Here is a 26,039-nt window from a genome sequence, read left to right on the forward strand (position 1 = left end):
GTCCATTAGAAAGAAAATCTTAGTAACAGTGAAATTAATGAACAAACAGCAAATCTGCTAGTCAGTATGGTGGTTTCATTCCTCATCCTTATTTTCCCATGACTTTACCTGGTAGTTTAACACTAACTACCATCCTGAGGTGGCAAATGTATTCAGTATGTTAGCAACACATGGTTCAAAATTCTCTTTGCCTCCTCTGAACACAATGCCAGTAATTTTCATTGGATAATACCCCAAAATATAGTGCTGGGGGAGGGGGATTTTGTCAGTTCATACCAAATTCTAGCATTACAAGAGAGAAAAAAAATAAAATATATAAAATTCTTTCTCTTAATCATCTGTTTTTCCCCCACAGCAAAGAAACTCCAAGAGGTCTTTAGACTTTTCCTAGCAGAATGTTCTTTTATTATTCTAGTACATGAGGGGGGGAATTCTTCTAAACACTGAGAAGAAAAAGAACCAGGCCTTTAAAAAAAAGAAAGAAAAAAAAGAAGCAGAAACGTACAGAAACCGTTCCAGCTGGCTTGGTGTCAGGGGTGGGGCCTAATATGCAAATGAGTTCCTGCTGGGCTTTTTCTACAAAAAAGCTGTGTGTGAAACACTGGTAATGTCAGGGGTGTGGCATTTAGGTAGGAAAAATCTAATGCATGGTTGTAGGATGGGGGAGACTTGTCTTAGCAGTAGTATGTGCAAAAAGGATCTTGGGGAATCCTAGAATGTTTTATGACACAATGAGGAATCCTAGAGTGCCCTATGATATAGTGATGTCATCTTCCATTATGCAGCCAGGCGTGATGTCATAGGATGCTTCTCTTCCCCTCACATAGCGAGAAGACTCTTAGAGTGCCCTATGCCCTATAGTGATGTCATCTTCTGTTATGAAGCCAGGCATGATGTCACAAGATGCTGTCCCCCCCCCATTTTCCTCACCTAGTGAGAGGAACCCTAGAGTGCCCTATCATAGTGATGTCATTTTCTGTTATGCAGCCAGGCATGATGTCACAGGATGCTATCCCCACCCCCATTTTCTTCCCACCAATCAACTGAGTGCCAGTTGGGGAGCACCAAAAGGGGTGCCTGAAAACTGCACCTTGTGAAAATCAACCGAGAGAAAGAGCAGAGTGGGAAAGCAAATATAGACAGACAAACAGATAGATATATTTGTGGGTCTCCATGATGGCTGTTTGCAGCTCATGGCTACTCTCCCTTTCAAGGCATGGCTTCCTTCTTTACCTGATTTGATGAGCTCAGAGTCTTTTCACTGAGCAGTTTTGCAGCCAAGGCCGGCACTTGGTACAAGTCTTGGTTTGGCAGGGAAGAAGAGCGAGGCTTAATCCAACTGTCCATTCTCTCATAGACGGGAGCTGCTGGGCCTACAGATCTGTGGGCAGAGGGAACCTGATAGATGGTTCCTGGGCTGGTTTGCAGGCCTGGAGAGTTAGGCAGGTTCGAGGGGACTTGGGAAGGGGTCAGTAGCTGAAGGCGATTGGCAGGAGCGAGGCCTTGCTTCCCATGGAGGGAACATTTCCACCATCCTTCGCTCCCAAGGGGATCCTGCTCGAGAACCGTTAGGATGTCCCCTCTGCGGAAGGCCAGCTCATCGGGACACTCCGCTTTGTTGTCGTATAGTGCTTTCGCCAAGGCGCTCTGAGGAGAAGAAGGAACACACAAAGGCGATCAATGACTTCTTCTGTAGGTGCTAATGTACACATTTAAAGCCCCAACCAGGACGAAGTATGAGCTGCAGTTCAACTTCATGACCTCTGCGATGAACCCCAGAACCTATTTCTGCCCCAGCATCTGGTTCTTTTTCAAACTAGCCACGGGCGCCACAGAATTTCCTGATGTTTCTGAGCTGTTAACAGAACCGGGGGGGGGGGGGGGGTGTCAAAGCTGCTGAAATGATTGAGATTCTGAGGTCGCCCCCTTCTGCTTCCCCCCACAGCAGTGCCCCAAACCTATGTGGTTATTAGTCAACCTTGTTTTGCCAGTTTAAGATTAGGAAATTCCTGAAGATTTGCGGGCAGAACATAGGGGTGGGATGCCATAGAGTCCAGCCTCCAGAGCTGCCGTTTGTTTCAGGGAGAGTAAGTTGCCAGCCTTCAAGTAGTCTAGTCTGCAAACACTGAGGAAGCACAGTGTGTGAGTTTGACCAGAATACCACAAATCTCAACCGATTATTAAATGCTACCAGTATAACAATACCTATTTGCAGGGCTTTTTTGTAGGGGGGGGGACAACAGGAACTCATTTGCATATTAGGCCACACCCCCTGACATCATTGTTTCACAGGGTTTTTTGTAGAAAATGCCCAGCATGAACTAATTTGCATATTAGGCCACACACACCCAATGCCAAGCCAGCTGGAACTGCGTTCTTTTGTGTTCCTGCTTTAAAAAAAGCCCCTCCTATTTGACTAAACCAGTGCAGTAGCATCTGTTTACCAGAAACTGTCTTCCATTAAATCATCCATTGTACACTCTTGACTTCACATATGATACAATCCTCTCTATATATACCATATACTCATATGCAATTTACAGTGAGCTTAAATATAACACAATTTATAAGGCTACATTAAGTCCACTATGTACTATTTGAAAGTCCCATCTCTTTATCCTCTCTCAGAGTCAACAAAGTGTCACCCTGAAACACTCTCTGGGTTCAAGCACATTTCTGTACTCTTCTTCAAGGTCACGGTTTCAGAAAAAACCTCAACTTTATTCCAAAACCACTGCCTTAATTGCTTCTCATGCAGTTTACGATCATTCCATGGATTCTTGAATGTAGTAGCTGCCTTGTCAATTTCACATTCCCAAGGCAAGGTTCTCCCTAGATTGTGAAACTGACAAGACCCAAACCACTCGGTATATCCATACATCCCTAATATTCCTGTCCAGCACAGTGTATCCTTTGTGATTCCCTTCATAACGATCCTTTCAGCCTACATGCCTATAGGGCAAAATGCAGACCCCTTTGCAAATCATTAATTGCTTTAAATCTGTTTCAAATGTATTTGAAACATTTTTATCCTGCCTTATCTCCTTGGACTCAAGTTTGTATAGACATATGTGTAAACATGCAGATAATTCGCATCAGCTCACCTTGGAGGTAGGGCTGGCCCTAGACTGTCCGGCACCCTAGGCAAGGCTAACTTCTGGCGCTCCCCCACCCCCACATTGATAACATCACTGAGTCACGTGGGAGGCGCTCAATTAAGCGCCCCAAGAAGGCCGGCGCCCTAGGCAATCACCTAGCTTGCCTAGTGGCAGGGCTGGCCTTGCTTGGAAGTTCCATCTACTTTTATAACAAAGTGCTACAAAATATATTATTTATTTATTATTTATTCTTTTCAATTTATAGCCCGCCCTTTCCCAAATGGGCTTCGGGCGGATAGCAACCATCAATAATACAAGATTAAAATCAAATACATGTAATAAAACAACATACAATCTAAAAGCAATATAACAATCTGAAAACAAACTCCAGTTCTGCAGTGAAATGCACTGCATGTGAAACTGCATATGAAAGAGTAATGTTGATGCCATTAAGCAGCACTTTGCCAAACCTTGTTCTAAAGGCTAGAGAGGGGCGGCCAAACTGGGGAGCCACATGGAGGTCTTTCACACATTATGTGCCTCTCGAAGTCCCCACCACCCTGTTGGCCAGCTTGGAGAAGGCATTTCTCTCTTTAAATCCATTCTCGAAGCCAAGCCAGCTGGCAGCTTGGAAAATGCATGCAAAGTTAAAGTTGCTTTCTTTCCACCCCCACTTCCTCCCCTCCATCTATTTTCCTTCCTTCCTTCCTTCCTTCCTTCCTTCCTTCCTTCCTTCCTTCCTTCCTTCCTTCCTTCCTTCCTTCCTTCCTTCCTTCCTTCCTTCCTTCCTTCCTTCCGATGTTCATGTCTTGTGGCTCTCAAATGTCTGGCATTTATTCTATGTGGCTCTTACATCAAGCAAGTTTGGCTACCCCTAGGCTAGAGTAACAACTCTCTTTTCCACAGACACCCTCAGGCTGCTTACACAAGAGATTAACCATTGGTAGTGTTTCTCCCTTGCTGGTTCCTCCACTCATCTGTTCCTTCATTTTTACCTTCACCCCTGCTACACAGTTGAGTCATCCACAAACCACCAAGAGTGTGATGGCAGGTTAAGCATCAGGGACTAGTGTAGTACTTTCAAAAATCATCACACAATGTCCCTGCAGCCCTTAGCGCTAACAGTAGGGTGTGTTGCACTAATATTGTTGCAGAAAGGCTCCCGGTGAAAGAGGAAAGGGAAGTGAGCTGTAGGACACCAGATAATGGTATTATACCACATACAGGATGCAACATTAAAGAAGTCTGCTTTGCTTGGAAATGGCCATCAGAGAGCAGCAACCTTCAAGGAAGGAGCTGTGGCTCAGTGGCAGAGCATCTGTTTGGCACACAGAAGGTCCCATGTTCAATCCCCAGCATCACCCATTAAAAAGGTCAGATGGCTGATTAATTGAATGCCAGAGACCCTGGAGAGCTGCTGCCAGTCACAGTAGACAATAGACTTTGATAGACCAATTATCTGATTGAATATAAGGCAGCTTCATGTGTTCATCTTTCTGGGGTGACTCAGCGGCAGACTGTGTGTGCTGCATGCAAAAAGTCCCAGTTTCCGCACCTGATCTCTCCATTTAAAAGGACCAGGTAGGAAATTATGTGAGATGCCCTGGAGAGGTGCTGCCAGTCACAGTAGACCAGGTAGACCTGATCTCTCCATTTAAAAGGACCAGGTAGGAAATTATGTGAGATGCCCTGGAGAAGTGCTGCCAGTCACAGTAGACCAGGGGTCCCCAATCTTTTGGGCACCTTTGGAATTCTGATAGTGTGGTAGGTGCTGCCACAATAAAGTTGCCAAGTCCAATTCAAGAAATATCTGGGGACCCAGTGTGCCCTCTAAGATGAGTTAGTGTGAACTAGCTCACAGATTTTTAGCCTCCAGCTCACACATTTTTGTCTTAGCTCAGGAAAAATGGCCCCAGAGCAATCCAATTTATGCAGTAGCTCACAACTTAAATGCCAGTAGCTCACAAAGTAGAATTTTTGCTCACAAGACTCTGCAGCTTAGAGGCAACACTGCAGGACTTTGGGGGTGCAGCCAAGAGCAAGGTTGTGACAAGCATAATTGAACTCCAAAGGGAGTTCTGGCCATCAAATTTAAAGGGAACGCACACCTTTTAAATGCCTTCCCTCTGTTGGAATTAATGAAGGATAGGGACACTTTCATTTGGGGCTCATATAATTGGACCCCCTGGTCCAATCCTTTTTGAAAATTGGAGGGTATTTTGGGAAGAGACGTCAGATGCTATGCTGAAAATCTGGTGCCTCTACCTCAAAAAACAGCCCCCCCCCCCAGAGTCCCAGATACCTGCAGATTAATTCTCCATTATACTGTATGGGAATGGTCTCCATAGGGAATCATGGAGTGTCTAGCAGACATTTCCCTCCCCCCACCACCCCCACACACACCATTTTCTGATTACCCTGAAGCGGGGGGAAGGCCTCCAAACTGGGAGATCCTCTGTCCCCATCTGGGGATTGGCAACTCTAAGCCACAAAATGGCTGCCTCAGTTCACCCTTAATCACAACTGTGCTTGTGCTGTGGTGGCAGCTGCTGCCAAAGCAACTGTATTTAAAAATCTGCAGAGCCAATCAGAAGCCCTGCTGGGCTAAGGCCCTACCCGGCCCTGTCCACTTTCTAAAAACACTTGATGGGCATCAGGAAAAGTGTCAGCAGGCACCAGGGTGTCCACGGGCACCAAGTCGGGGACCCCTGCAGTAGACAACAGTGACCAGTGATCTGATTCAGTCTAAGGCAAGTTCACATATTCAGCCTTATGCCTGATGCAGAGAGGTTTGAAACGCATTCGACAGTCTGTAGTCTCTCTGCAGTGCATCATTTCAAGCAAGAGTTTCTGCCTCTACCCACAGTGGTACGGAGAAGGTCATGAAGTTGGTGCAAAGCAGTGGCCTAAAAGTTTCCAGAGCCTGCTGCTTCTACCGGTTGCTGTGGTTCCTTGGTTTTTAGCTCTCTCACACCTTTATGTGAACATTTAACACCCCATGTACCTGTGACTGATGTTTTGTAAAACTTTTTCTTCTTGCCTTTGCTCTGGGGTCTTGTTTCTCCACCAATTTTTTCCCCTTTTAAAGCAGATTTCACACACATCTACCAAAGTGACTGTCTTTCTCACATCTTTCTCACATCTACCAAAGTGACTGTCTTTCTCAAAGTGACTGTCTTTCTCAAAAAGTGCAAGGTGGGGAGGGGGAGTCCAGAAATAATTCAGTTCCTCCCATTTGTATTCCAAACACACATGCCCAGCACCTCCCCCCCACCCAAAAAACCCCCCAATCCTTGTTTTAACCCACAACAGCTCATCAAACCTGACACGAGACACATACAGGTAGTTCAACTGGTTTTTATTCCTCCCATCACTGTGCTACTTCTGTGCCCCTGGTGGGTTTCCTTTGCCCTTCCTGTGATCTATCCCAAACTGGATTTGCTGAGAGATGATGTGGCATTAAAAGGCTAAGGTTCAAGTCCCCATTCATGCGGCAAAAGATCCTTGGGTGATCTTAAGCCAGTCATACACTATCCACCTAGCCTACCTCGCAGGGTTGTTGTGAGAATAAAACAGAGGAGAGGAGAATGATATACAAGCTGCTTTGAGTCCCAATTGAGACAGAAGGTAGGATAGATACAGATGAAATGAAATGGGGGGGAAGACCTCAACAAAGCCAAAATGGACGCAGCAGAGCAGAAGGGATGATCTGTTGGCATCCATGGTGACACCATTTCCCTACCCAAGTCTACAATGACAATTTACACCCCCAACACACACAGAGAGAAAAGGTGAGATCTTTTTAAATTAGAAAATGACATGTTGATGCTACTGTGTACACTCTGTAGGGTTGCCAAGTCCAATTCAAGAAATATCTGAGGACTTTGGGGGTGGGGCCAGGAGCAAGGTTGTGACAAGCATAATTGAATTCCAAAGGGAGTTCTGGCCATCACATTTAAAGGGACCACATGCCTTTTAAATGCCTTCCCTCCATTTGGAATAATGAAGGATAGGGGCACCTTCTTTTGGGGCTTGTAGAATTGGACCCCCTGGTCCAATCCTTTTGAAATTTGGAGGGTATTTTGGGGAGAGGCACTGGATGCTATGCTTCATATTTGGTGCCTCTACCTCAAAAAACAGCCCCACTAGAGCCCCAGATACCCACAGATCAATTTTCCATTACATCCTCTGGGAATCAGTCTCCATAGGGAATAATGAAGTACTCAGCAGACATCCCCCACTCCCATTTCTGATGACCCTGAAATGGGGGGAGGGCCTCCAAACCGGGGAATCCCCTGCCTCCACCTGGGGATTGGCAACCCTAACACTTTGTGTTACCTCAGAGTAGTAGAGTGGTAGAATCAAGCTTCCGTGGTTGTACGTTGTAGATCTATTAGCTGTGTCACCTCCCCCAATACAAGGAACTTTTCCTTATGGCAAAGGCTCCTTGCATGGAAGGAAAGTTAGCAGGATGAATCTGAGAGACCTAACCTAGCCAGGGTGGTGTAGCAGTTAAAGGGGGTGGGCTGTAATCTGGAGGACTGAGCTTGATTCCCCACTCCTCCTCCATAGGAAGCCTGCTTGGTGACCTTGAGCCAGTCACAGTTCTATCAGAACTCTTTCAGCCCCACCTACTTCACAAGATGATGGTTGTGGGGAAGGGAAGGCAATTGTAAGCCACTCTGAGACTCCTTAAGTTGGAGGAACACGGTATAAATCCAGGTGGGTAGCCTTGTTGGTCTAAAGCAGTAGAATGAAGTCTGAGTTCAGTGGCACTTTTAAGATCAACAACATTTTATTCAAGTTGTGAGCTTTCATGTGCACACACAGTTTCTCAGACAAAGTTAATATTTAAAAACCAACTACTACTACTGCCTTCCTCTTAGAGTTGCCAATCCCCAGGTGGGGGCAGAAGATCCCCTGGTTTGGAGACCCTCCCCTTGCTTCAGGGTCGTCAGAAAGTGCAGGGAGGGGAGGGAAATGTCTGCTGGGCACTTCATTATTCCCTATGAAAACCGATTTCCATTGGGTATAATGGAGAATTGATCTGCAAGTATCTGGGGTTCTGGGGAGGCTTTTTTTTTTTAGGTAGAGGCACCAAATTTGCAGCATAGCCTCTTCTCAAAACACCCTCCAAGTTTCAAAAAGATTGAACTAGGGGGTCAAACTCTATGAGCCCCAAAAGAAGGTGCCTCTATCCTTCATTATTTCCAATGAAGGGAAGGCATTTAAAAGTTGTGCTGTCCCTTTCAATACGATGGCCAGAACTCCATTTGCTGTTCAGTTATGCTTGTCACACCCTTGCTCCTGGCTCCACCCCCCCAAAGTCCACCGATATTTCTTGAATTGCACTTGGCAACTACCTCCACCACCACCACCACCCCCCCTTGACTAGTTTCACAAATCCTGTTGCCATTTCTCCATCTCTCCAATGCAGCTGGGGGGGGGGGGGTTATTTTGGAGGCTGAGTACTATTCCACAATTAGAACTCCACAAGTTCATTTATCTAACCATTGGTGTAAAATTGGGTACAGCAGCAAAAAGAAGCCTTGTGAAAGTCTCCCATGAGTGACCTGAGGGCCCTTCATCTCTGTTCAACAAAGGCTTTGATTTCCTTACTCAGTCTAATTTCTCACAGGACCCACGTTTTAGAAACTTTAATTGGCTATACTTAACATCTACCACCCTACAACCCTTTACTGATGGTAGTTAATTTCCTCATCCTTCAGACAGGCTCTTCCTTGATTAGTTGTAATTTATCCAACTTCATTCCACATTTATCTTCGACTCATGAGTGGTGAGGCTGAAATCTCCGACTCTGCTCATCATCCATGACGTGTAACAATATAATCTGCTCCAGTCCCTTATCTTACCGGATTTATGACACTAAGCCTCTTTCTTTTTAGGTTCATTTTCCTTCATCTGCCTTTCTCCCCACTGGGAACTCAAAGCAGCTCACATTGTTCTTCCTCCTGCACATAGAAAATACTTTTGTGCCAACATTGCTCACAGATCCAGGGCAGGATGTGTGTGTGTGTTGAATCCCAAAATTTCTCAAACTAAATAGGATACATCACCTGAACTCCAGTCTGAGCTGAGAGCTCCTGCCCCTAGAGACTGAGTTCTCCCCAAGAGGTAAACCACACTGGGAACAGGAGGCTTGTATTTTTAACCCCTAGCATTTGCTAAGGAGCGACAGCTGCTCTTGGGAGTAGAGGCAGAAGAAATATGTTGGCCGGCTCAGAGGATGAAAGTAGCCTATTGTAGACAGCACCAGTTTCTTTTGCAAGGATAGCCTCAGAACAAGGGAGCTCTTGTGATGCCTGGATTTGCAACAGCCTCCATTGCTGACCGTTCCTGCAGCTGTCAGGAGAAAGACAGCAACAGTTCTTGTTCGCCTCCTGCAGCACTTGACTGCCAAGCAACCTGTCTCTTCTGGCCAAGCCACCATCAAGATTTTGTTTTGATGATTCAGAATGGCCCTTGAACTAATGACTGCGTTTAGAGTGCATTTCTGTACAACCAGCCAGCAAATGCACTGTGCAAACACACACGCATTTGATCTAGTCCAACAGGGGATGTAACTTAACTTGGCTTCAACATTAATGGATCCAGTGATTGTGAGGGGGGAGAAGAGGAGGTTGGATTTATAGCCCACTGTTCACTTAGAGTAGTTTACAATCTCCTTTCCCTTCCCTTCCCCCCTGTAAGGCAGGTAAGGCTGAGAGAGCTCTGACAGAACTGCTCTTCAGAGAACAGCTTTGCTGAGAAAACTTGTGGCTGACCTGTCACACCAGCAGCTGCACGTGGAGGAGTGGGGAATCATAAGAACATAAGAAAAGCCATGTTGGATCAGGCCAATGGCCCATCCAGTCCAACACTCTGTGTCACACAGTGGCCACAGTGCCATCAGGAGGTCCACCAGAGTCCTCCCACTGTGACCCCCCAAGCACCAAGAACACACAGCATCACTGCCCCAGACAGATAGCCACTGATGGACCTCTGCTCCATATGAGTAGTCTTTTTGCTGAAATTTGCCCCCGACTGATTCCCCACTAGCCTTATGCCACTCTCACACTTCTCTTCTCTGCAGGGCTTCCATCGGATTTCACACTATTATGATGATGATGATATTGGATTTATATCCCACCCTCCACTCCAAATCTCAGAGAGGCTCACAATCTCCTTTATCTTCCTTCCCCACAACCCCCCTGTGAGGTGGGTGGGGCTGGAGAGGGCTCTCACAGCAGCTGCCCTTTCAAGGACAACCTCTGCCAAAGCTCTGGCTGACCCAAGGCCATTCCAGCAGCTGCAAGTGGAGGAGTGGGGAATCAAACCCGGTTCTCCCAGATAAGAGTCTGCACACTTAACCGCTACACCAAATAGGCTCCCACTATCTTGCCCCGGGGCTGCAACTAGCTTCGCCTTTTTTGCACAGCGAACAAGATCCTCTAAAAACTGGTTTCTGTTTGCTGTGCGAAAAAGGCAAAGTGAGTTGCAGCCCCGGGGCAGATAGTGTGAAATCCTACAGAAGCCCTGCAGAGGAGAGGAGAGTGAAAGCAGGATAAGGCTAGTGGGGAATCGGTTAAAGCAACGACTAGATTCACTTATCAAGGCAAGAAAGAAGGGCTTTAGAACTCTGAATTACATAGATCCGGGATTGCACGAAGTGGAAAGCCAAAGCATCTTGTTTTGTAATTAAATGCTATAAAAGGAAGTTCACCAAATAGAACTGACCTTTGGTGGGCAGAGAATCATGCTGTTCATTGTTCATTGCATCAGTGGAAGAATGAAATAAGATGGGGGGTGGGGGGAAATGATGGGTGTGGACAACATGGGTTGGAGAAAGTAGACAGTGATTTGTATTTTTCTCTCTCTCCCATAACACTAGAAGTCTTGGGCACCCAATGAAATTGATGGGCAACAGTTTCCGGACGGACAAAAGGATGTACATCTTTATGCTGAGAATAAATCAGTTGTTGAATGTCAGTGCCGAAGGATGTCCTGTTTCTTAATCCTCCAGAGTGTCAAGTCGGCCACTGTGTGAAACAGAATGCCGGGCTTGATGGCCCACTGGTCTGATCCCCGGGGCTGTTCTTATCTTCTCAGTTGCTCCCTGCTGGAGTTTGAATGATGCAGAAGATGCCAGGTTCAAGCCCACCTATCTTAGAAAGGTATGGTGCCAGAGCAGGAGAGCTTTCAGCATTGAGCTGTGTGGACCAACACTTCCACACACACACACACAAACACACACACAGAGTGCAACCACATTCCACAAGGTCAATCTGCTAGCAGTTAGTGCATTATCGAGTTCAAAACTACCTTGCCTCTTGTGTAACAGCTATCTCCCCAAAAAAACATGCTCATTTCCTGGGCAATGACACGATGCACTTGATGACAGATCTCTGAGCAGGACTTCAAATAGTATGGAAACTGCAGTGTAATCCTAAACACAGTTAACCCATCTGAGTCCATCAACTAATGCAGGGATCCCCAGCAGTGTCCCTTTCTTGCTGCTTGCCAAATGTTTTTAGAAAGTAGGGGGGGCAGGTTCTGATTGCCCATTTGAGATCTGATTAGCCATAAAGATGAAAACAATATTTCAGCAACAGCTACTACAGTCAGTGCCGGATTAAACCGTGTGGAGGCCCCTAGGCCGTTAAAATCTTGAGGGCCCCCTCACAAATTATCTCAGAGATAGAGTGCCCGCCTCACTGCCTACAGCCCCTGCTGCAGCCTGCGGGCACCTTCTTAAAAGCCCCTTTAACTGAGCTGTGGGGGAGAGGTAGAGAGAGGCAAACTTGGCGACAACGCCAGCAGCCGCCACACCAGGCAAGTCAGGCAAAGAGCGGCTCAGACACTGGCTTTTTGTGCAGGCTGAGAGGGCTGCAAGCAGGAGGGAAAACGGGGGGAAGCCAGTCCGGGACTCCTAAAGGCATGGGGGCCCATACCAGTGCCTACTTGGTCTAATTGTTAATCCAGCTCTGACTACAGTATTGGTTTTATCCTCTCCCTCTGACTTTTCTTTCCTAGTATTTTTTTTCAAATTTCCCCCATTTATCACCTGTACTTGGGCTTTCCAGGTGGCCATTTTATGGTTCTGTTCATCACGTTGTGTCAGAATTCAGCACAAGCTCACAGGATTGAAAAGACTGAGGAGCTGTGAATTAATGGGCTCACAAGAGGGCAACTCTTAGAACTGTACTGTCACTCACAAACCGTAGCACATTTCTCCTAGTGCAAAAGTAACTCAACGTGGCACATTTCTCCTTGTACAAAAGTAACCAAAGTATAACCCTCAACTTGATTCTATCAGGTCCAATCCTATTTTCTTTCTTACCTAGACTGTACCCTGCAAAGATGATTATTTGTGAGCCAGCTTCCTGCTATATTTCCCCCCTCCCAGGTGGCTTGGAGGGACACATGTACCAAAAACAGTGCAAGCGTTTCAATAAATCATGATTCATCCTCACAGCAAGCATCACCTTTCATTCACCTACAAATAAGGCCAGGGAAACAGTTTTTCTTCCTCTGCTGCCCCTGCTACAGAGGCAGATCAATGAGTCACAATCCAAAGAGGAAGCACATGATGACTTTTTTTTTTTAATTACCCCAGATCAGCGTAGTCCAAATATAGGGCCTGAAGCACAATGCCTTCCAAGTTTCACTGGTGAAAAGAAGAACTTCATTTGCCCAGTATCCAAGCCATCAGTCCCAGATCTGACTGGCTGTTTCAGGTCTATAAACCGGGGTGGAATTCTAGCAGGAGCTCCTCTGCATATTAGGCCACACACTCCTGATGTAGCCAATCCTCCAAGAGCTTACAAAAAAGAGCCCTGTAAGCTTTTGGAGGATTGGCTACATCAGGGGTGTGTGGCCTAATATGCAAAGGAGCTCCTGCTAAAATTCCACCCCTGCTATAAACGAATGACAACTCTCCATCGTAGGGTTGCCAGCCCCACCCATGCTACCAGCAGGGTATGGGGAGATACGGTTAGCAGATCCAGGTTGGAAAGCTCTTGGATATTTCAGGATGGAGCCTAGGGAAGATAGAGACCTCAAAGAAGCATAATGCCACGAGTCTATTTTCTCCAGGAGAACTCTCTCTGTAATCCAGAGATGAGCTGCAATTCCAGGGGATCATGAGGTCCTTCCTGGAGGCTGGCATCTCTACATCCTCAATTCTGCAGTTCCTAGGGCCACAGAATTCCAAAGATGGTCGCAAGCTCAAAAAGGTCGGGGACCCCTGCTCTATCTGCTCCACTTGTCTGAGGGCACCATGAAACCTTACAGCCTCTGTAGGTCCAACTCATGAGCAACAAAGTCCAACGAGTGAGACCAGTTTTCAGAAATGAAGCAAGCCTGCACCATGCATGAACCCTATGCTGGGGAGCCAAATCTAACATCTCGGTTGTCCCTTTGAAACAATCAGACACTCATCAACGTCAAATTTCATTGAGGATAGAAACAACTCAACCAATGGACTGGATCCAGCCAGCTTTTGTACTCAAGTCACACAAGCCCTTCTTTATTACTGTCCTCTTCCCACCTGGCTTTTGTTTCAGGCAGGCCCCATGATCCCCAGCCTAACCTTTTTTGCATGGTCAACATACGGTTGCTAGCCTCTAGGTGGGGCCTGGAGATTTCCCGCTTTTACAACTGATCTCCAACAGGTAGAGATCAGCTCCCCTGGAGAAAATGGCTGCTTTGATGGGTGAACTCTATAGCATTCCACCATGCTGAGGCGCCTCCCTCCTCAAACCCTGCCCCCTCCTGGATCCACCCCCAAAGTCTCCAGGGATTTCCCAACACAGACCTAGCAACCCTCGGTCAATAAAGACCCCCTTCCATCTATTTGCAGCAGCAGAAGAGCTGGCTGGCTACAACTCAAAGTCAGATCACCTTGTTAGTCTTCCATCAGGAAGTGACAGTACAGATTCTACTCATCACTTGGTAAACTTCATTTGAACTTTAGTGTGCACGCAGACTTCTTCAGATACGTTTGTAAAGATGTGTGTGTGTGCACAAAAGCTTATATCTTGAATGAAACTTAAAGGTGCCAGTGGACTCAATCTTTGTTCTGCTGCTTCAGACCAACACGGCTATGCCGCCTGAATCTATCTTTGTTTGAACTGCTGCATTAATTTCTGTGAATCAGAATCTAAAGAGCTGAGAAACTTGAAAGCGCTGAGGAGAATAAGGTCCAGAAGGTCAGTGAGATGGCTGGAAGAAGGAACTGGATGTTCTTCACATTAATATAATGATATAAGCAGGAAGGGAGAGCTAAAATTCATACGTATCTTTCCTAAAGAGGAGTTAAAAGCCCTGACAATATACCAGTGGTGTTAGAAATACTGTCAATGAATAATTGTGTATGTGAAGACCAAACAAACGTCATTCTTCAATATCTCTTGCTGTGGGTTTGCAAGCTATTATGTTTTTAATCACAGCACACTTTCTCCTTACATCCACATTTCTCCACCGATCTCTGAAGCGCTGAGGTATTATCTCATGGAAACACAATTTCATCCCTGTCACTTGAACACACTGTCCATTTTTAGCAGCCCCCATGAGAAGGGCTAACGGGAAACCTTAACCACTTTTGACAAAACCACCACTGCAACAAACAAAGCCAAAAAGCAGAAGCCTTTTGAAGATTATTATTCTGGTTAGCACATGAAGAAGGCAGCCGGAAGGCCCCATCCCTCCCCCACGCAGCGTCTCTGTGTCTACACTTAGAAGGTGTTTGACTATATGTAGAACAGCCGATCAATACTTGACTGACTGGGACCTAGACCAATAGCTGGGACCCTATTATCTCTTCCCAGTGTTGAAAATTGCACTGAATCAGACTGTTAGTCCATCAAGGTCAGTATTGTCTACTTAGATTGGCCACTAGAAGTCTCAGCTAGAGGTCTTTCACATTACCTAGTACCTGAACCTTTAAACTGGAGATGCCAGAGACTGAACCTGGGACCTTCTACACACAAAGCTCTGCCACTGAGACACAGAATTGTCATCTGTTTAAGGCTAGAATTACCAAGTCTGGAATTAAACAAGATATAGCCCAACCCAAGCTGAGTCATATCAGATGCATTCTTTGAGATTACTATGGGAACCAAAGAAACTTCTTTGATCCCCTGGCCTAGGAAATATCCAGTCACTTTACCGCCTCCATTCTGTATACGGTTGCAAAGTCCATTTTAAGAAATATCTGGGGACTTTCGGGGTGGAGCCAGGACACTTTGGGGGTAGAGTCAGGAGCTATGCTGAACATTTGGTGCCTCTATCTCAAAAAACAGCCCTCCCCCCGATACCTGTGGATCAATTCTCCATTATACCCTATGGGAATTGGTCTCTATAGGGAATAATGGAGTGCCCAGCAGACATTTCCCTCCCTACCCCTGCTTTCTGATGACCCTAAAGCGGGGGTAGTATAGGGTGGGATATAAATCCCTCCTCCTCCTCCTCCTCCTCCTCCTCCTTCTTCTTCTTCTTCTTCTTCTTCTTCTTCTTCTTCTTCTTCTTCTCAACCCTACTTCTGTAGCAGCTTTTAATTTTTCCTCTCTATTAATAAAGGATGGCAAGTACCTTCCAAACCACCCCTACCCTTCCATTTCCTTTTTGAGGTTAGCCATGGTGACTCAAAGCAGTACAAGAATAACAGAAATATGTGCTTCTGCAGCAATCATAGAATCATAGATTTGGAAGGGACTTCTAGGGCCATCTAGTCCAACACCCTGCACAATGCAGGAAACCCACAAATACCTACCCCAAATTCACAGGATCTTCATTGCTGTCAGATGGCCATCTAGCCTCTGTTTCAAAACCTCCAAGGAAGGAGAGCCCACCACCTCCTGAGGAAGCCTGTTCCACTGAGGAATCGCTCTAACGGTCAGGAGGTTCTTCCTAATGTTGAGCCGGAAACTCTTTTGATTTAATTTCAACCCACTGGTTTTGGTCCTACCTTCCGGGGCCACAGAAAATACTTCCACACCATCCTCTATATGACAGCCCTTCAAGTATTTATTTATTTATTTGATTTATATCCTGCCCTCCCCGCCAAAGCAGGCTCAGGGCGGCTCTCAACATAAAATCCCACAAACAATTAAATTAATAAGTATTAAAATTACACATTCAGTAATAAAATAGATATACAATGATTAAAACAGTTCAAGTACTTGAAGATGGTGATCATATCACCTCTCAGCCGCCTCCTCTCCAAAATCCTTTGGTCAAGCAGCCTGAATCTAGGTTTCCGCCTTCTTATCACCTTATAACCACTTGACTTAATCACTCACATCGTTTGCAAGCAGTCCTGTTTACCATCCAAACCTTAAAGAACCACTTAGGAGACAGGCCACAACTCAAGGGTAGAGCATCTGCTTCACATGCGGAAGGCCCCAGGTTCAATCCCTGGCATCTCCAATGAAAGGATATGGCAATAGGTGAAGGGAAAGACCTCAGCCTGAGACCCTGGAGAGCTGCTACCAGTCTGAGGAAGCAATACTGATGCCAGAAGGAGGAGGAGGAGACGACAACATTGGATTTATATTCTACCCTCCACTCAGAGTCTCAGACCAACTTACAATCTCCTTTATCTCCCTCCCCCACAACAGGCACCCTGTGAGGTAGGTGGGCCTGAGAAGACTCTCACAGCAGCGCCCTTTCAAAGACAACCTCTGTCAGAGCTATGGCTGACCCAAAGTCATCCCAGCAGGTGCAAATGGAGGAGTGGGGAATCAAACCCGGTTCTCCCAGATAAGAGTCCACACACTTAACCACTACACCAAACTGGCTCTCATAAGGCAGCTTCATGTGTATATTCAATAGTGTTCAGACCGTACTGATGGGGGCAAGTGGTGTGTGTTTGGAAAAAGGGAGGGAAAGTTATTTCCGTTTCCTCTTGGCCAGAGCCCAAAAGCCACATAACAATGTTCTTACTAATTGTTTTGTCATTTTGTAGCTACCTAGGTTCTTTTATCCCCCCTGCCCTTTCTTCAGGAACATAAGAGCAGCCACACTGGATCAATCCAAAGGCCCATCAAGTCCAGCATTCTGTTTACACATTCTGCTTATTGTCTGCAGCATTCTGCCATTTGTCTCCAGAAAGCCCACAAACAGAATGCTGCAATAGCATCCTCCCATTCATGCTTCTCAGCTCCAATAGCATCCTCCCATTCATGCTTCTCAGCTCATCCAGGGATTGTTATGCAGCTGCATTTACTATTCAATGGGCAAGGTGGGAAAGGAGGAGGGGGAACCTTCAGAAAGGTTCAGGAGCTGTGCTTCTCTGAGCCCCTGCTGAATTCAAGGCCTGCCAGCAACTGATATAAACAGGCACTTTGCCTTTGAGACTGGAGGGAGCAGATATCTGTCATGACTAGCCCCGTCCTCCCTTCATGTGTTTTCCTTCCCCCTTTGACACCTTTCAAGTTGGTGGCCATCACCACATCCTATGGCAGCAAGAGCTTATATAATGCTTCCCTTCCATTTCACCCTCATAACCAGGGCTTTTTTGGGGGGGGGGGTAGGAGGAACTCCTTTGCATATTAGACCACATACCCCTGATGTAGCCAATCCTCCAAGAGTTTACAGGGCTCTTCTTACAGCGCCTACTGTAAGCTCCAGGAGGATTGGCTACATCGGGGGGGGGGGGGGGTTAAACATGCAAAGTAGTTCCTGCTACAAAAAAAGCCCTGCTCATAACCACTTGGTAAGCAGAGCCAGATAAACAATTAGACCAAGTAGGCACTGGCCTAAGGGCCACCATGCCTTTAGAGGCCCCGGGCCAGCTCCCCCCCACCAGTTTCCCCCCTGCTTGCAGCCCTCCCAGCCTGTACAGACAGCCAGCAACTGAGCTGCTCTTTGCCCAGCTTGCCTGGTGAGGCTGCCTCTGGCATTGTTGCTAAGTTTGCCTCTCTCTGCCTCTCCCCTGCAGCTTAGTAAAAGGGGCTTTTAAGAAGGTGCCTGCAGGCTGCAGTGGGGCCGTGGGCAGTGGGGCAGGCGCTCAGACTCTGAGATAATTTGCAAGGCCCCCCCCAAGATTTCGACTGCCAAGGGGCCTCTACAGGGTTTAATCTGGCACTCTTGGCAAGATAGGTGAGGATAAAAGAACGACAGGGCCAATGTTGCCAGGACCTGGGAGGAAAGATGGGGATATGGGACAGTTTGTAGCAATTGTCACTTTCAGCAAACCTTTCATTTATTTCAATTTCCTCCTAATTGTCTTTTTTCTTTCCCCTGGGAGAGAAATTCCTGCCCCTCCCCCCCTATGGCTTATATACTCCCTGAAGTTTTATATCCCTAACAGCAACTACAAAACACGAGTGTTCAAATGCAAGCCCCCGTAGGCTGAAAAATGAGTCTGGTTCTTCACTTCAATATTGGAGAGCCAGTTTGGTGTAGTGGTTAAGTGTGCGGACTCTTATCTGGGAGAACCGGGTTTGATTCCCCACTCCTCCACTTGCACCTGCTGGAATGGCCTTGGGTCAGCCATAGCTCTGGCAGAGGTTGTCCTTGAAGGGGCAGCTGCTGTGGGAGCCCTCTCCAGCCCCACCCATCTCACAGGGTGTCTGTTGTGGGGGAGGAAGGTAAAGGAGATTGTGAGCCGCTCTGAGACTCTTCGGAGTGGAGGGCGGGATATAAATCCAATATCATCTTCTTCTTCTCTTCTTTTGGGGCTGGCCAAAGTCAAATAAAGCTTGTCAAGGAGGCCTCTTTTATCTGAATGGTGGAGAATGAAAAAGATCACGATCTACACCGCAAACTGCACATCACGTTCAAGAGTTCATGCTGGTGTGTCGGAATCCCAAGCTCGAAATCTTGACTGCGAAGAGCAGCTGTGCTGGATGAGACCAATGGTTTATCTCGCCCAGTGTCATGTTTCATGCAGTGGCCCACCACATGCCCCTGGAAGGTCTACAAGCGGCACTCAGAGGGTGAAACTTCCTCCAACCAGCTGTAGCTCTGAACGCTGGCAAGGAGAGGGCTACTGCTTCGAACACGGAGACTCCATATAGTTAATAAGGCTCCAACAGCTATTGGAGGCAGGGACAGCCCTGCCACTAGGCAATTGCCTAGGGCGCCAGCCTTCTGGGGGCGACTAATTGGATGCCCCCATGTGACTCAGGGACATTATCAGTGTGGGGCAGGGGGGTGCAGAAGTTAGTCTTGCCTAAGGTGCCAGACAGTCTAGGGCCAGCCCTGATCGGTGGACCTGTGCAAATCACACCATCCTGCCTGTCTGCATCGAAATAATACCACTGCAATTAAACATGAAGAGTGCCATTTGTCAGGTAAATGCCCTGATGGCTATTATCACCACCAAAGTATCAACAGTCAATATTTGATTGGACAAGAGGCATTAACTGCAAAAGAGGGAGCAGGGTACTCTTTCAGGACATGTTATTAAGGCATTAGGGTTGCAGATTCCCAGGCGGGGGCAGGGGATCCCTCAGTTTGGAGGCCCTCCCCCTGCTTCAGGGTCATCAGAAAGCGGGGGTGGGGGAGGAAAATGTCTGCTGGGCACTCCATTATTCCCTGTGGAGCCCAATTCTCATAGAGTATAATGGAGAACTGATCTGTGGATATCTGGTGCTCTGGAGGGGGCTGTTTTTGAAGGTAGAGGCACAAAACTTGTAGCATAGCATCCAATGCCTCTCCTCAAAAGACCCTCCAAGTTTCAAAAAGATTGGAGCAAGGAGTCCAATTCTATGAGCCCCAAAGAAGGTGCCCCTATCCTTCATTATTTCCAATGGAGGGAAGGTATTTAAAAAGTGTGCGGTCCCTTTAATGTGGTGGTCAGAACTCCTTTTGGAATTCAGTTATGTTTGTCACAACCTTGCTCCTGGCCTCACCCCCAAAGTCTCCTGGTTCCACCCCCAGATATTTCTTGAATTGGACTTGGCAACCCTATAAGCCATGCCTGTCAGCATCCTTGATGTGGGGACAGGAGTCCCCAATGTGATGCCCATCAACACCTCTACTGGTGTCCCCCAAGAGCATTTAGAAGGTGGGCCAGGCCAGGTTTCTGATTGGCCATGCAAATATTTTTAAATGGCTGAATTTGGCAGCGCTTCCGCCACAGCACGAGGATCTTTACTGTGTGACTGAAGGTAAGCTGAGAACCAGGGCTTTTTTTTTTTTAGCAGGAACGCAGTTCTGGCTGGCTTGGTGTCAGGAGGTGTGGCCTAATATGCAAATGAGTTCCTGCTGGACCTTTTCTACAAGAGAAGCCCTGCTGAGAACATAGTTGGAGTCCAATGGCACCTTTAAGACCAACAAAGTTTTATTCAGGGTGTGAGCTTTTGTGTGCTGCCACACTTCCTCAGACCACCTGGAATGAAACCTACCAGTCCCTACAGATAAGGCAGAGGTTGAATACCAAATTAGCATGCAAGCATACAATATAATTAAATGTTTCTAACAGATGCAAACAGGAATAACAAGCTAAGTTTATAAGGTCATTATTGTTTAGATTTAATTCCAGGGGGAAACAGTGAGGTAAATAAAGATGTCAGAATTGGCAATAGATGCTTAAATGCATCTTTCTTAATTATGAAGTGTTAAGAGCAATCATCTGACCCTGCTGTTACGCTACCATCTGCTAGGGTTCAACTGGAGGGGAACAACATCACAAGGATATACATATGTTAGAATTGGAAACGGGTGTGTCCTTGATGGTGAGAGTCAATGTCACTAGGTTTCTTAATTGTAAAAAGTATGCTCCATTGGTCTCCTCTCAAGCATGGGTAAGCTGTGGCAGACATTTTGTAGATGTGCTCATCACCCTGCATCAAAAGGGTCGGGGACCTCTGCTATAGGATATCTGACTTCAAAGAGCACTGTGGCTAGCTGTTTTTGCCCCCAGTACACTGAGAAGAAGATAAACTGGAAGCCATCCAGCTGAAAAGATAACAATCAATAACTGATCAAATCGCACTGGGTTTATCTTTATCTTTATAAGTATGAACCAAGGATTACAATGTGGGTAAAATATCCACATAATAGGGATGGGGACAGATGGGGGCCTTCTAGAAACTTGAAAGAAGCCCCATGTTTGAAGGGAAACTTTAAAAAAAAATTGGGAGAGATTTAAAACGCAAACATAATAAGGTACAGCAAGAGGTGGAATTCTAGCAGGAGCTCCTTTGCATATTAGGCCACCTCCACCACCGATGTAGCCAATCCTCCAAGAGCTTACAAGGCTCTTTTTTGTAAGCTCATGGAGGATTGGCTACATCAGGGGTGTGTGGCCTAATATGCAAAGGAGCTCCTGCTAGAACTCCACCCCTGGGCACAACAATTTGTAGTTTTAAGAGATGAATTCCCACTAAGATCTTGAGAGACACTACTCTGAGATCTTATTTTGGGGGTTGCTAGACAACTAAGTTAATATTGCCATGGAGTTTTGCAAGCATGCGGCGGGGGCGGGGGGTGACTGAAAAGGTTAGAAATGGAGGCAAAGGTCCCTGACATGGATAGCCCAAGCAAGTCTGATCTCATCAGATCTCGGAAGCTAAGCAGGGTAATTTCTATCAAGTACTTGAATGGGAGACCTTCTTGGAATACCAGCAGTCTGGATGACAGAGACAGGCTGAATATCTTCCAGGCCCCCAGTGGGGGGGTCAGTCACCATGACTTCCAGGTGCACGCACACACAAAAAAAAATACAAAAAATACAAAAAAAATGGAGGAAAAGGAAGGAATAGGAAAAGGGGGGGGAGAGAAACTGAAGGTAGGGAGAAATTTAGAAGGTAGGTAGGTGGGTGGGAGGGAGGGAAGAAATGAGGAGAGGCTGCCAATGGGGAGGAAGGAAAACTGAAAATGTAAGTATTCTTACTATCCTTAATGATGCAGAATTACATAATAGGATCCAATTTACAGCAAATGATACACAGTAGTACAGACTACTGTCCCTAGTAATCTATCCAAGTAACTTTTGTGAAACATTTTGTACAGTGCTACACTATAGTCTGAACAGAAAAGTCTTCTTGAATAATTCAGTTTTGCATACCATCAACTGCTGACAATAACCTTTTCGTTCCCTGAATAGGTCTAAAGAGATCAGTCTTTGCATAAAACAATAAACAGAAGGACACAGATCCAACACCAAAATCTGCAACTTTCAGAACCCAACGGATTTTTTTAAACCTTGTACCCCACTTTTCTCCCCAACGGGCACACAAAGCAGCTTACAACACAGTTCAAGCCTCCTTTGCATTATCCTAACGAAAACCTTCTGTGAGGAAGGGTAGACTGGGAGATTGACTGGCCCAAGATTCCATGAAAAAGGGCATGACCACACGATACACCCAGCATTTATTGGGTCACAAGTGTGTGATCTTGCAGATTGCAATCAGATGTACATGGGGGGGGCATACTTTTAAAAACATTTGTTTGCTCAGTGCAGGGAAGGGGCACTGCCAGGGGGAGAGAAGAAGCTTCCAGTTTCCCTCGCACCCTGCTTCCACCAGCAGAAAGAGTGGTGGTTGGTGGATGGGGCTTTTCACCCAGAGATGCTAGCCCTGAGGTGGGATCTGGGTCACCTCTAGACATCAGTTCCCTTGGAGAAAATGGCTGCTTTGGAGGGTGGACTCTGGTACTGTACTCCACTGAGGTCCCTGTTTCCCCCAGGCTCCACCCCCAAATCTCTAGGAGTTTCCCAAACTGAACCTGGCGACTCTACCCTCCCTACCCCCAGCTGGTGGTCAGGAGGGACCTGGCAACCCCATTTTCACTTCATGTGCCCTAGAAAGGACTTTGGCTGTTGCTTTTCATCATTGCAGAAACTCAGTTTTGAAGCAGTCCTGTTGCTCTCTCTGCTTATATCTTCACAACAACCCTGCAAAGTAGGTTAAGTTAAATAAGAGAGACAGACTCAAGGCCCCCCACCAAGCTTTCATGGCTAAATGAAAACTTGAATCTTGATCTCCCAAATCGTAATCGGAAGAATTAACCACTATCCCACACTGGCGCGTTTGCATTTTGTAAGGTCTTCCCACTCCGGTATATCCAGACTTTTTCCTCCGCTGGCCAATGTGTATTGTGTGGGTTTTAAAGGAGGAAATCTACTGCTGCAAGGAACCTGTTAGACTTTAAGGTCCCTGGGAGGCCTCTTTATTGATTTGCTTTGGTGGGCGACTCCTCTGAAGTTTGCTCAACTGTTTACCTTTTTAACAGCATACCTCTGGGCAAACAAGCAGCCTTGGAATTCCTGCTGAGATAAGGACTGAGGCTCTCAGACAAGTCAGTTGGAAACAGCATCCTAAATCGAGTCCATTAAATGTTCACAGGGCCCAAAGGAACGTCCTCAACTGGTACCCATTAATTTGAAAGGCTTGCAGAGCGAAGGCAGGGGAGGAAGAGTGGAATGCTATAATCATGAAAGCTGCTACACGGCTTTTCCTTGGGCCGCGATTCTTCACTTACTCAGGGCTAAACTGCATGGAGTGCTTACCTATGGGTAAAAATCCACAGTATCCTCATCACCACCACCAAAGCAAGCAGGGTGAATTCAAATCAATGAGCCTGAACTACTTTACAAAACTTTTTAACAAAGTTTGAGTCCAGTGGCCCTTTTAAGACCAACAAAGTCTGTGAGGATAAAAGCAGGGGTAACCTTATATGCCACTCTGGGTTCCTTGGAGGGAGGGAAGGGAGAAAATGAATAAATGAATGAATTGAGTGAGTGAGTGAGTGAGCAAGTTAGCGAATCAATGAGGAAGGAAGGAAGGAAGGAAGGAAGGAAGGAAGGAAGGAAGGAAGGAAGGAAGGAAGGAAGGAAGGAAGGAAGGAAGGAAGGAAGGAAGGAAGGAAAGCTTCAGAGTACTCTGACACATCATCCTACGGACAGCTGGATCTGAACATAAGTCCTATTTCTCACAGAGGTCAACCACATGCCCTTGCCAGTCCACAAGCTAGCTCTGAAGATAATAGCCCTCTCCTACCCATCTACCCACATGGTCAATAAACCCTGGTATTTAGTGGCATGATATGCAGAATACCATAATCTTTGCCCTACAGCCACCATATGTAGTGGTTAGAGCAGGGATGTCAAACATGCGGCCCAGGGGCCATATCAGGCCCCCAGAGGGCTCCTATCAGGCCCCCGATCAACTGGCTCTTGTCTGCTTCCTTCTCCCTTTCTCTTGCTTCCTTCTGCATCTCAGCTCGCTTTGCAAGACTTGCTAGATTGCACAAGAGCTGCAGAGCAAAGCCTCAGGTTTTCTCCATTCGTTGAGACTCCTCCCCCTCCTAGTCCCCTAGGGAAGAAAAGAGCCAGAGCTTCTTTTGCCCAGTTCCCTGGATCCCATGGAAGAAATACAAAGAAACCACCCTTAAGGCCAACAAGTTTTAAGCATGTTTTAAGTTTAAAAAAAAAATCTTTAGTTGTGTTTGTCTGTGTCCTTTAAAAAGTTTATATCTCTGCTACCCAGGGCTTTTTGGATAGAAAAAGCCCAGCATGAACTAATTTGCATATTAGGCACACACCCTGATGTCGCCATTGTTTCACATAGGGCTTTTTTGTAGAAAAAGCCCAGCAGGAATTCATTTACATATTAGGCCACACCCCCTGACACCAAGTCAGCCGGAACTGTGTTCCTGCTCAAAAAAAGCCTTGCTGCTACCTAATCTTAAATAGGTACACACATGGCCCACCCCAACATGGCCCAGCCCAACAAGGTCTCATTTATGTCAGCTCTGGCCCACATAACAAATGAATTTGACACCCCTGAGTTAGAGGGTCGGTCTAGGACTGGGGGTGGGAGAGTGTGTTTGCATCACTCTTCTACCATAAAGCTTGCTTGGGCCATTCAGTTCTCCCTAACCTACCCTTATAGGTTTGTTGCAACAATAAATTGCAAAGGGAGAAAACTGATGTATTCCATCCTAAACTCCTTGGAGGAAATGTTCTAGATAAATAAATATTATATCATCTATGACTTCCTTTTGAAAAAATATTCTGCTGCTACCCATAAGCAATTCGGCTCAAACAGTATTAGCTTGGTAGCGCTATTTGTGATTTTTCTGGATAGCTCTGTGGCTCTCTGCCCCTATGCTCTGGCACCCGTGCAACATTGATTTTTGTTTCATCTTTCCATCAAGTCTTCCTCCCGGCTGAGTGTGCAAGGTGGCTACCTTATCCATTAATACTGTAGTCAAAATAATGACATTCTGACATTCTGACAGCCTAACTTGATCTCTTCGGATCTTGGAAGCCACGCAGGGTCAGCCCTGACTAGTATTTGGATAGGAAACCACCAAGGAAATCTGGACTTGTGATGCAGAGGCAGGCAATGGCAGAGGGGGTTTTTGTAGAAAAGGCCCAGCAGGAACTCATTTGCATATCAGGCCACACCCCCAGGTGCCAAGCCAGCTGGAACTGCGTTCCTGTGTGTTCCTGCTCAAAAAAAGCCCTAGTCAATGGCAAACCACCTTTGAATATTTCTTGCCTTGAAAACCTTACAGGGCCGCCATAAGACCACTGTCAATTGACAGCACTTTCCATCATGTTAAAAGAAAACAACCACAAAGCAAAGATTTGTCTCTGTAAAGGCTCTGATAGGAGACACAATTCCACTGCAGAAGCACAACACACTCAGAATTTGAATGTGATTTTCTGACATCTATGTGGTTTGAGATTTTGCTCTTAAATTTGACTGGGAGCAATACTTCTTTTTAAAAAAATGGCAGCACTCCAATGCAGCAAGGGAAGGGCATGTATGGAAGCAAGCCGACATCTCTTTAGCCAATGCCCTAAATACTTCCGTGCAATGCTCACCGGGGCTCCATTGAACTGGCTAGATGCAGCTTTTAATATTGGATGGGAATTAAAATTATTGTCCGCAACCTGGAGAAAAAGGTGGCTTACCCCCTTAACAAAAGCTTAATGGGGTGTTATTTAGTAGGTTATCTTATTTGCCCCCATACCATGAG

General features: G+C 46.3%; 1 protein-coding gene across 2 annotated transcripts in view; it reads right to left on the reverse strand.

Annotated features, from left to right (window-relative positions):
- The window catches only part of CASS4 (Cas scaffold protein family member 4), a 52,603-nt gene that overhangs the window by 15,746 nt on the left and 10,818 nt on the right, over nucleotides 1-26,039 (reverse strand). For both annotated transcript variants that reach the window (XM_060230756.1, XM_060230757.1), the window contains exon 2: nucleotides 1,234-1,647. In XM_060230756.1, coding sequence (XP_060086739.1) covers nucleotides 1,234-1,647 — 414 coding nt within the window. The remainder of the gene's footprint in view (nucleotides 1-1,233; nucleotides 1,648-26,039) is intronic.

The sequence above is a fragment of the Heteronotia binoei genome, chromosome 2 (genome assembly GCF_032191835.1).
Source record: "Heteronotia binoei isolate CCM8104 ecotype False Entrance Well chromosome 2, APGP_CSIRO_Hbin_v1, whole genome shotgun sequence".
NCBI classification, from domain to species: domain Eukaryota; kingdom Metazoa; phylum Chordata; class Lepidosauria; order Squamata; family Gekkonidae; genus Heteronotia; species Heteronotia binoei.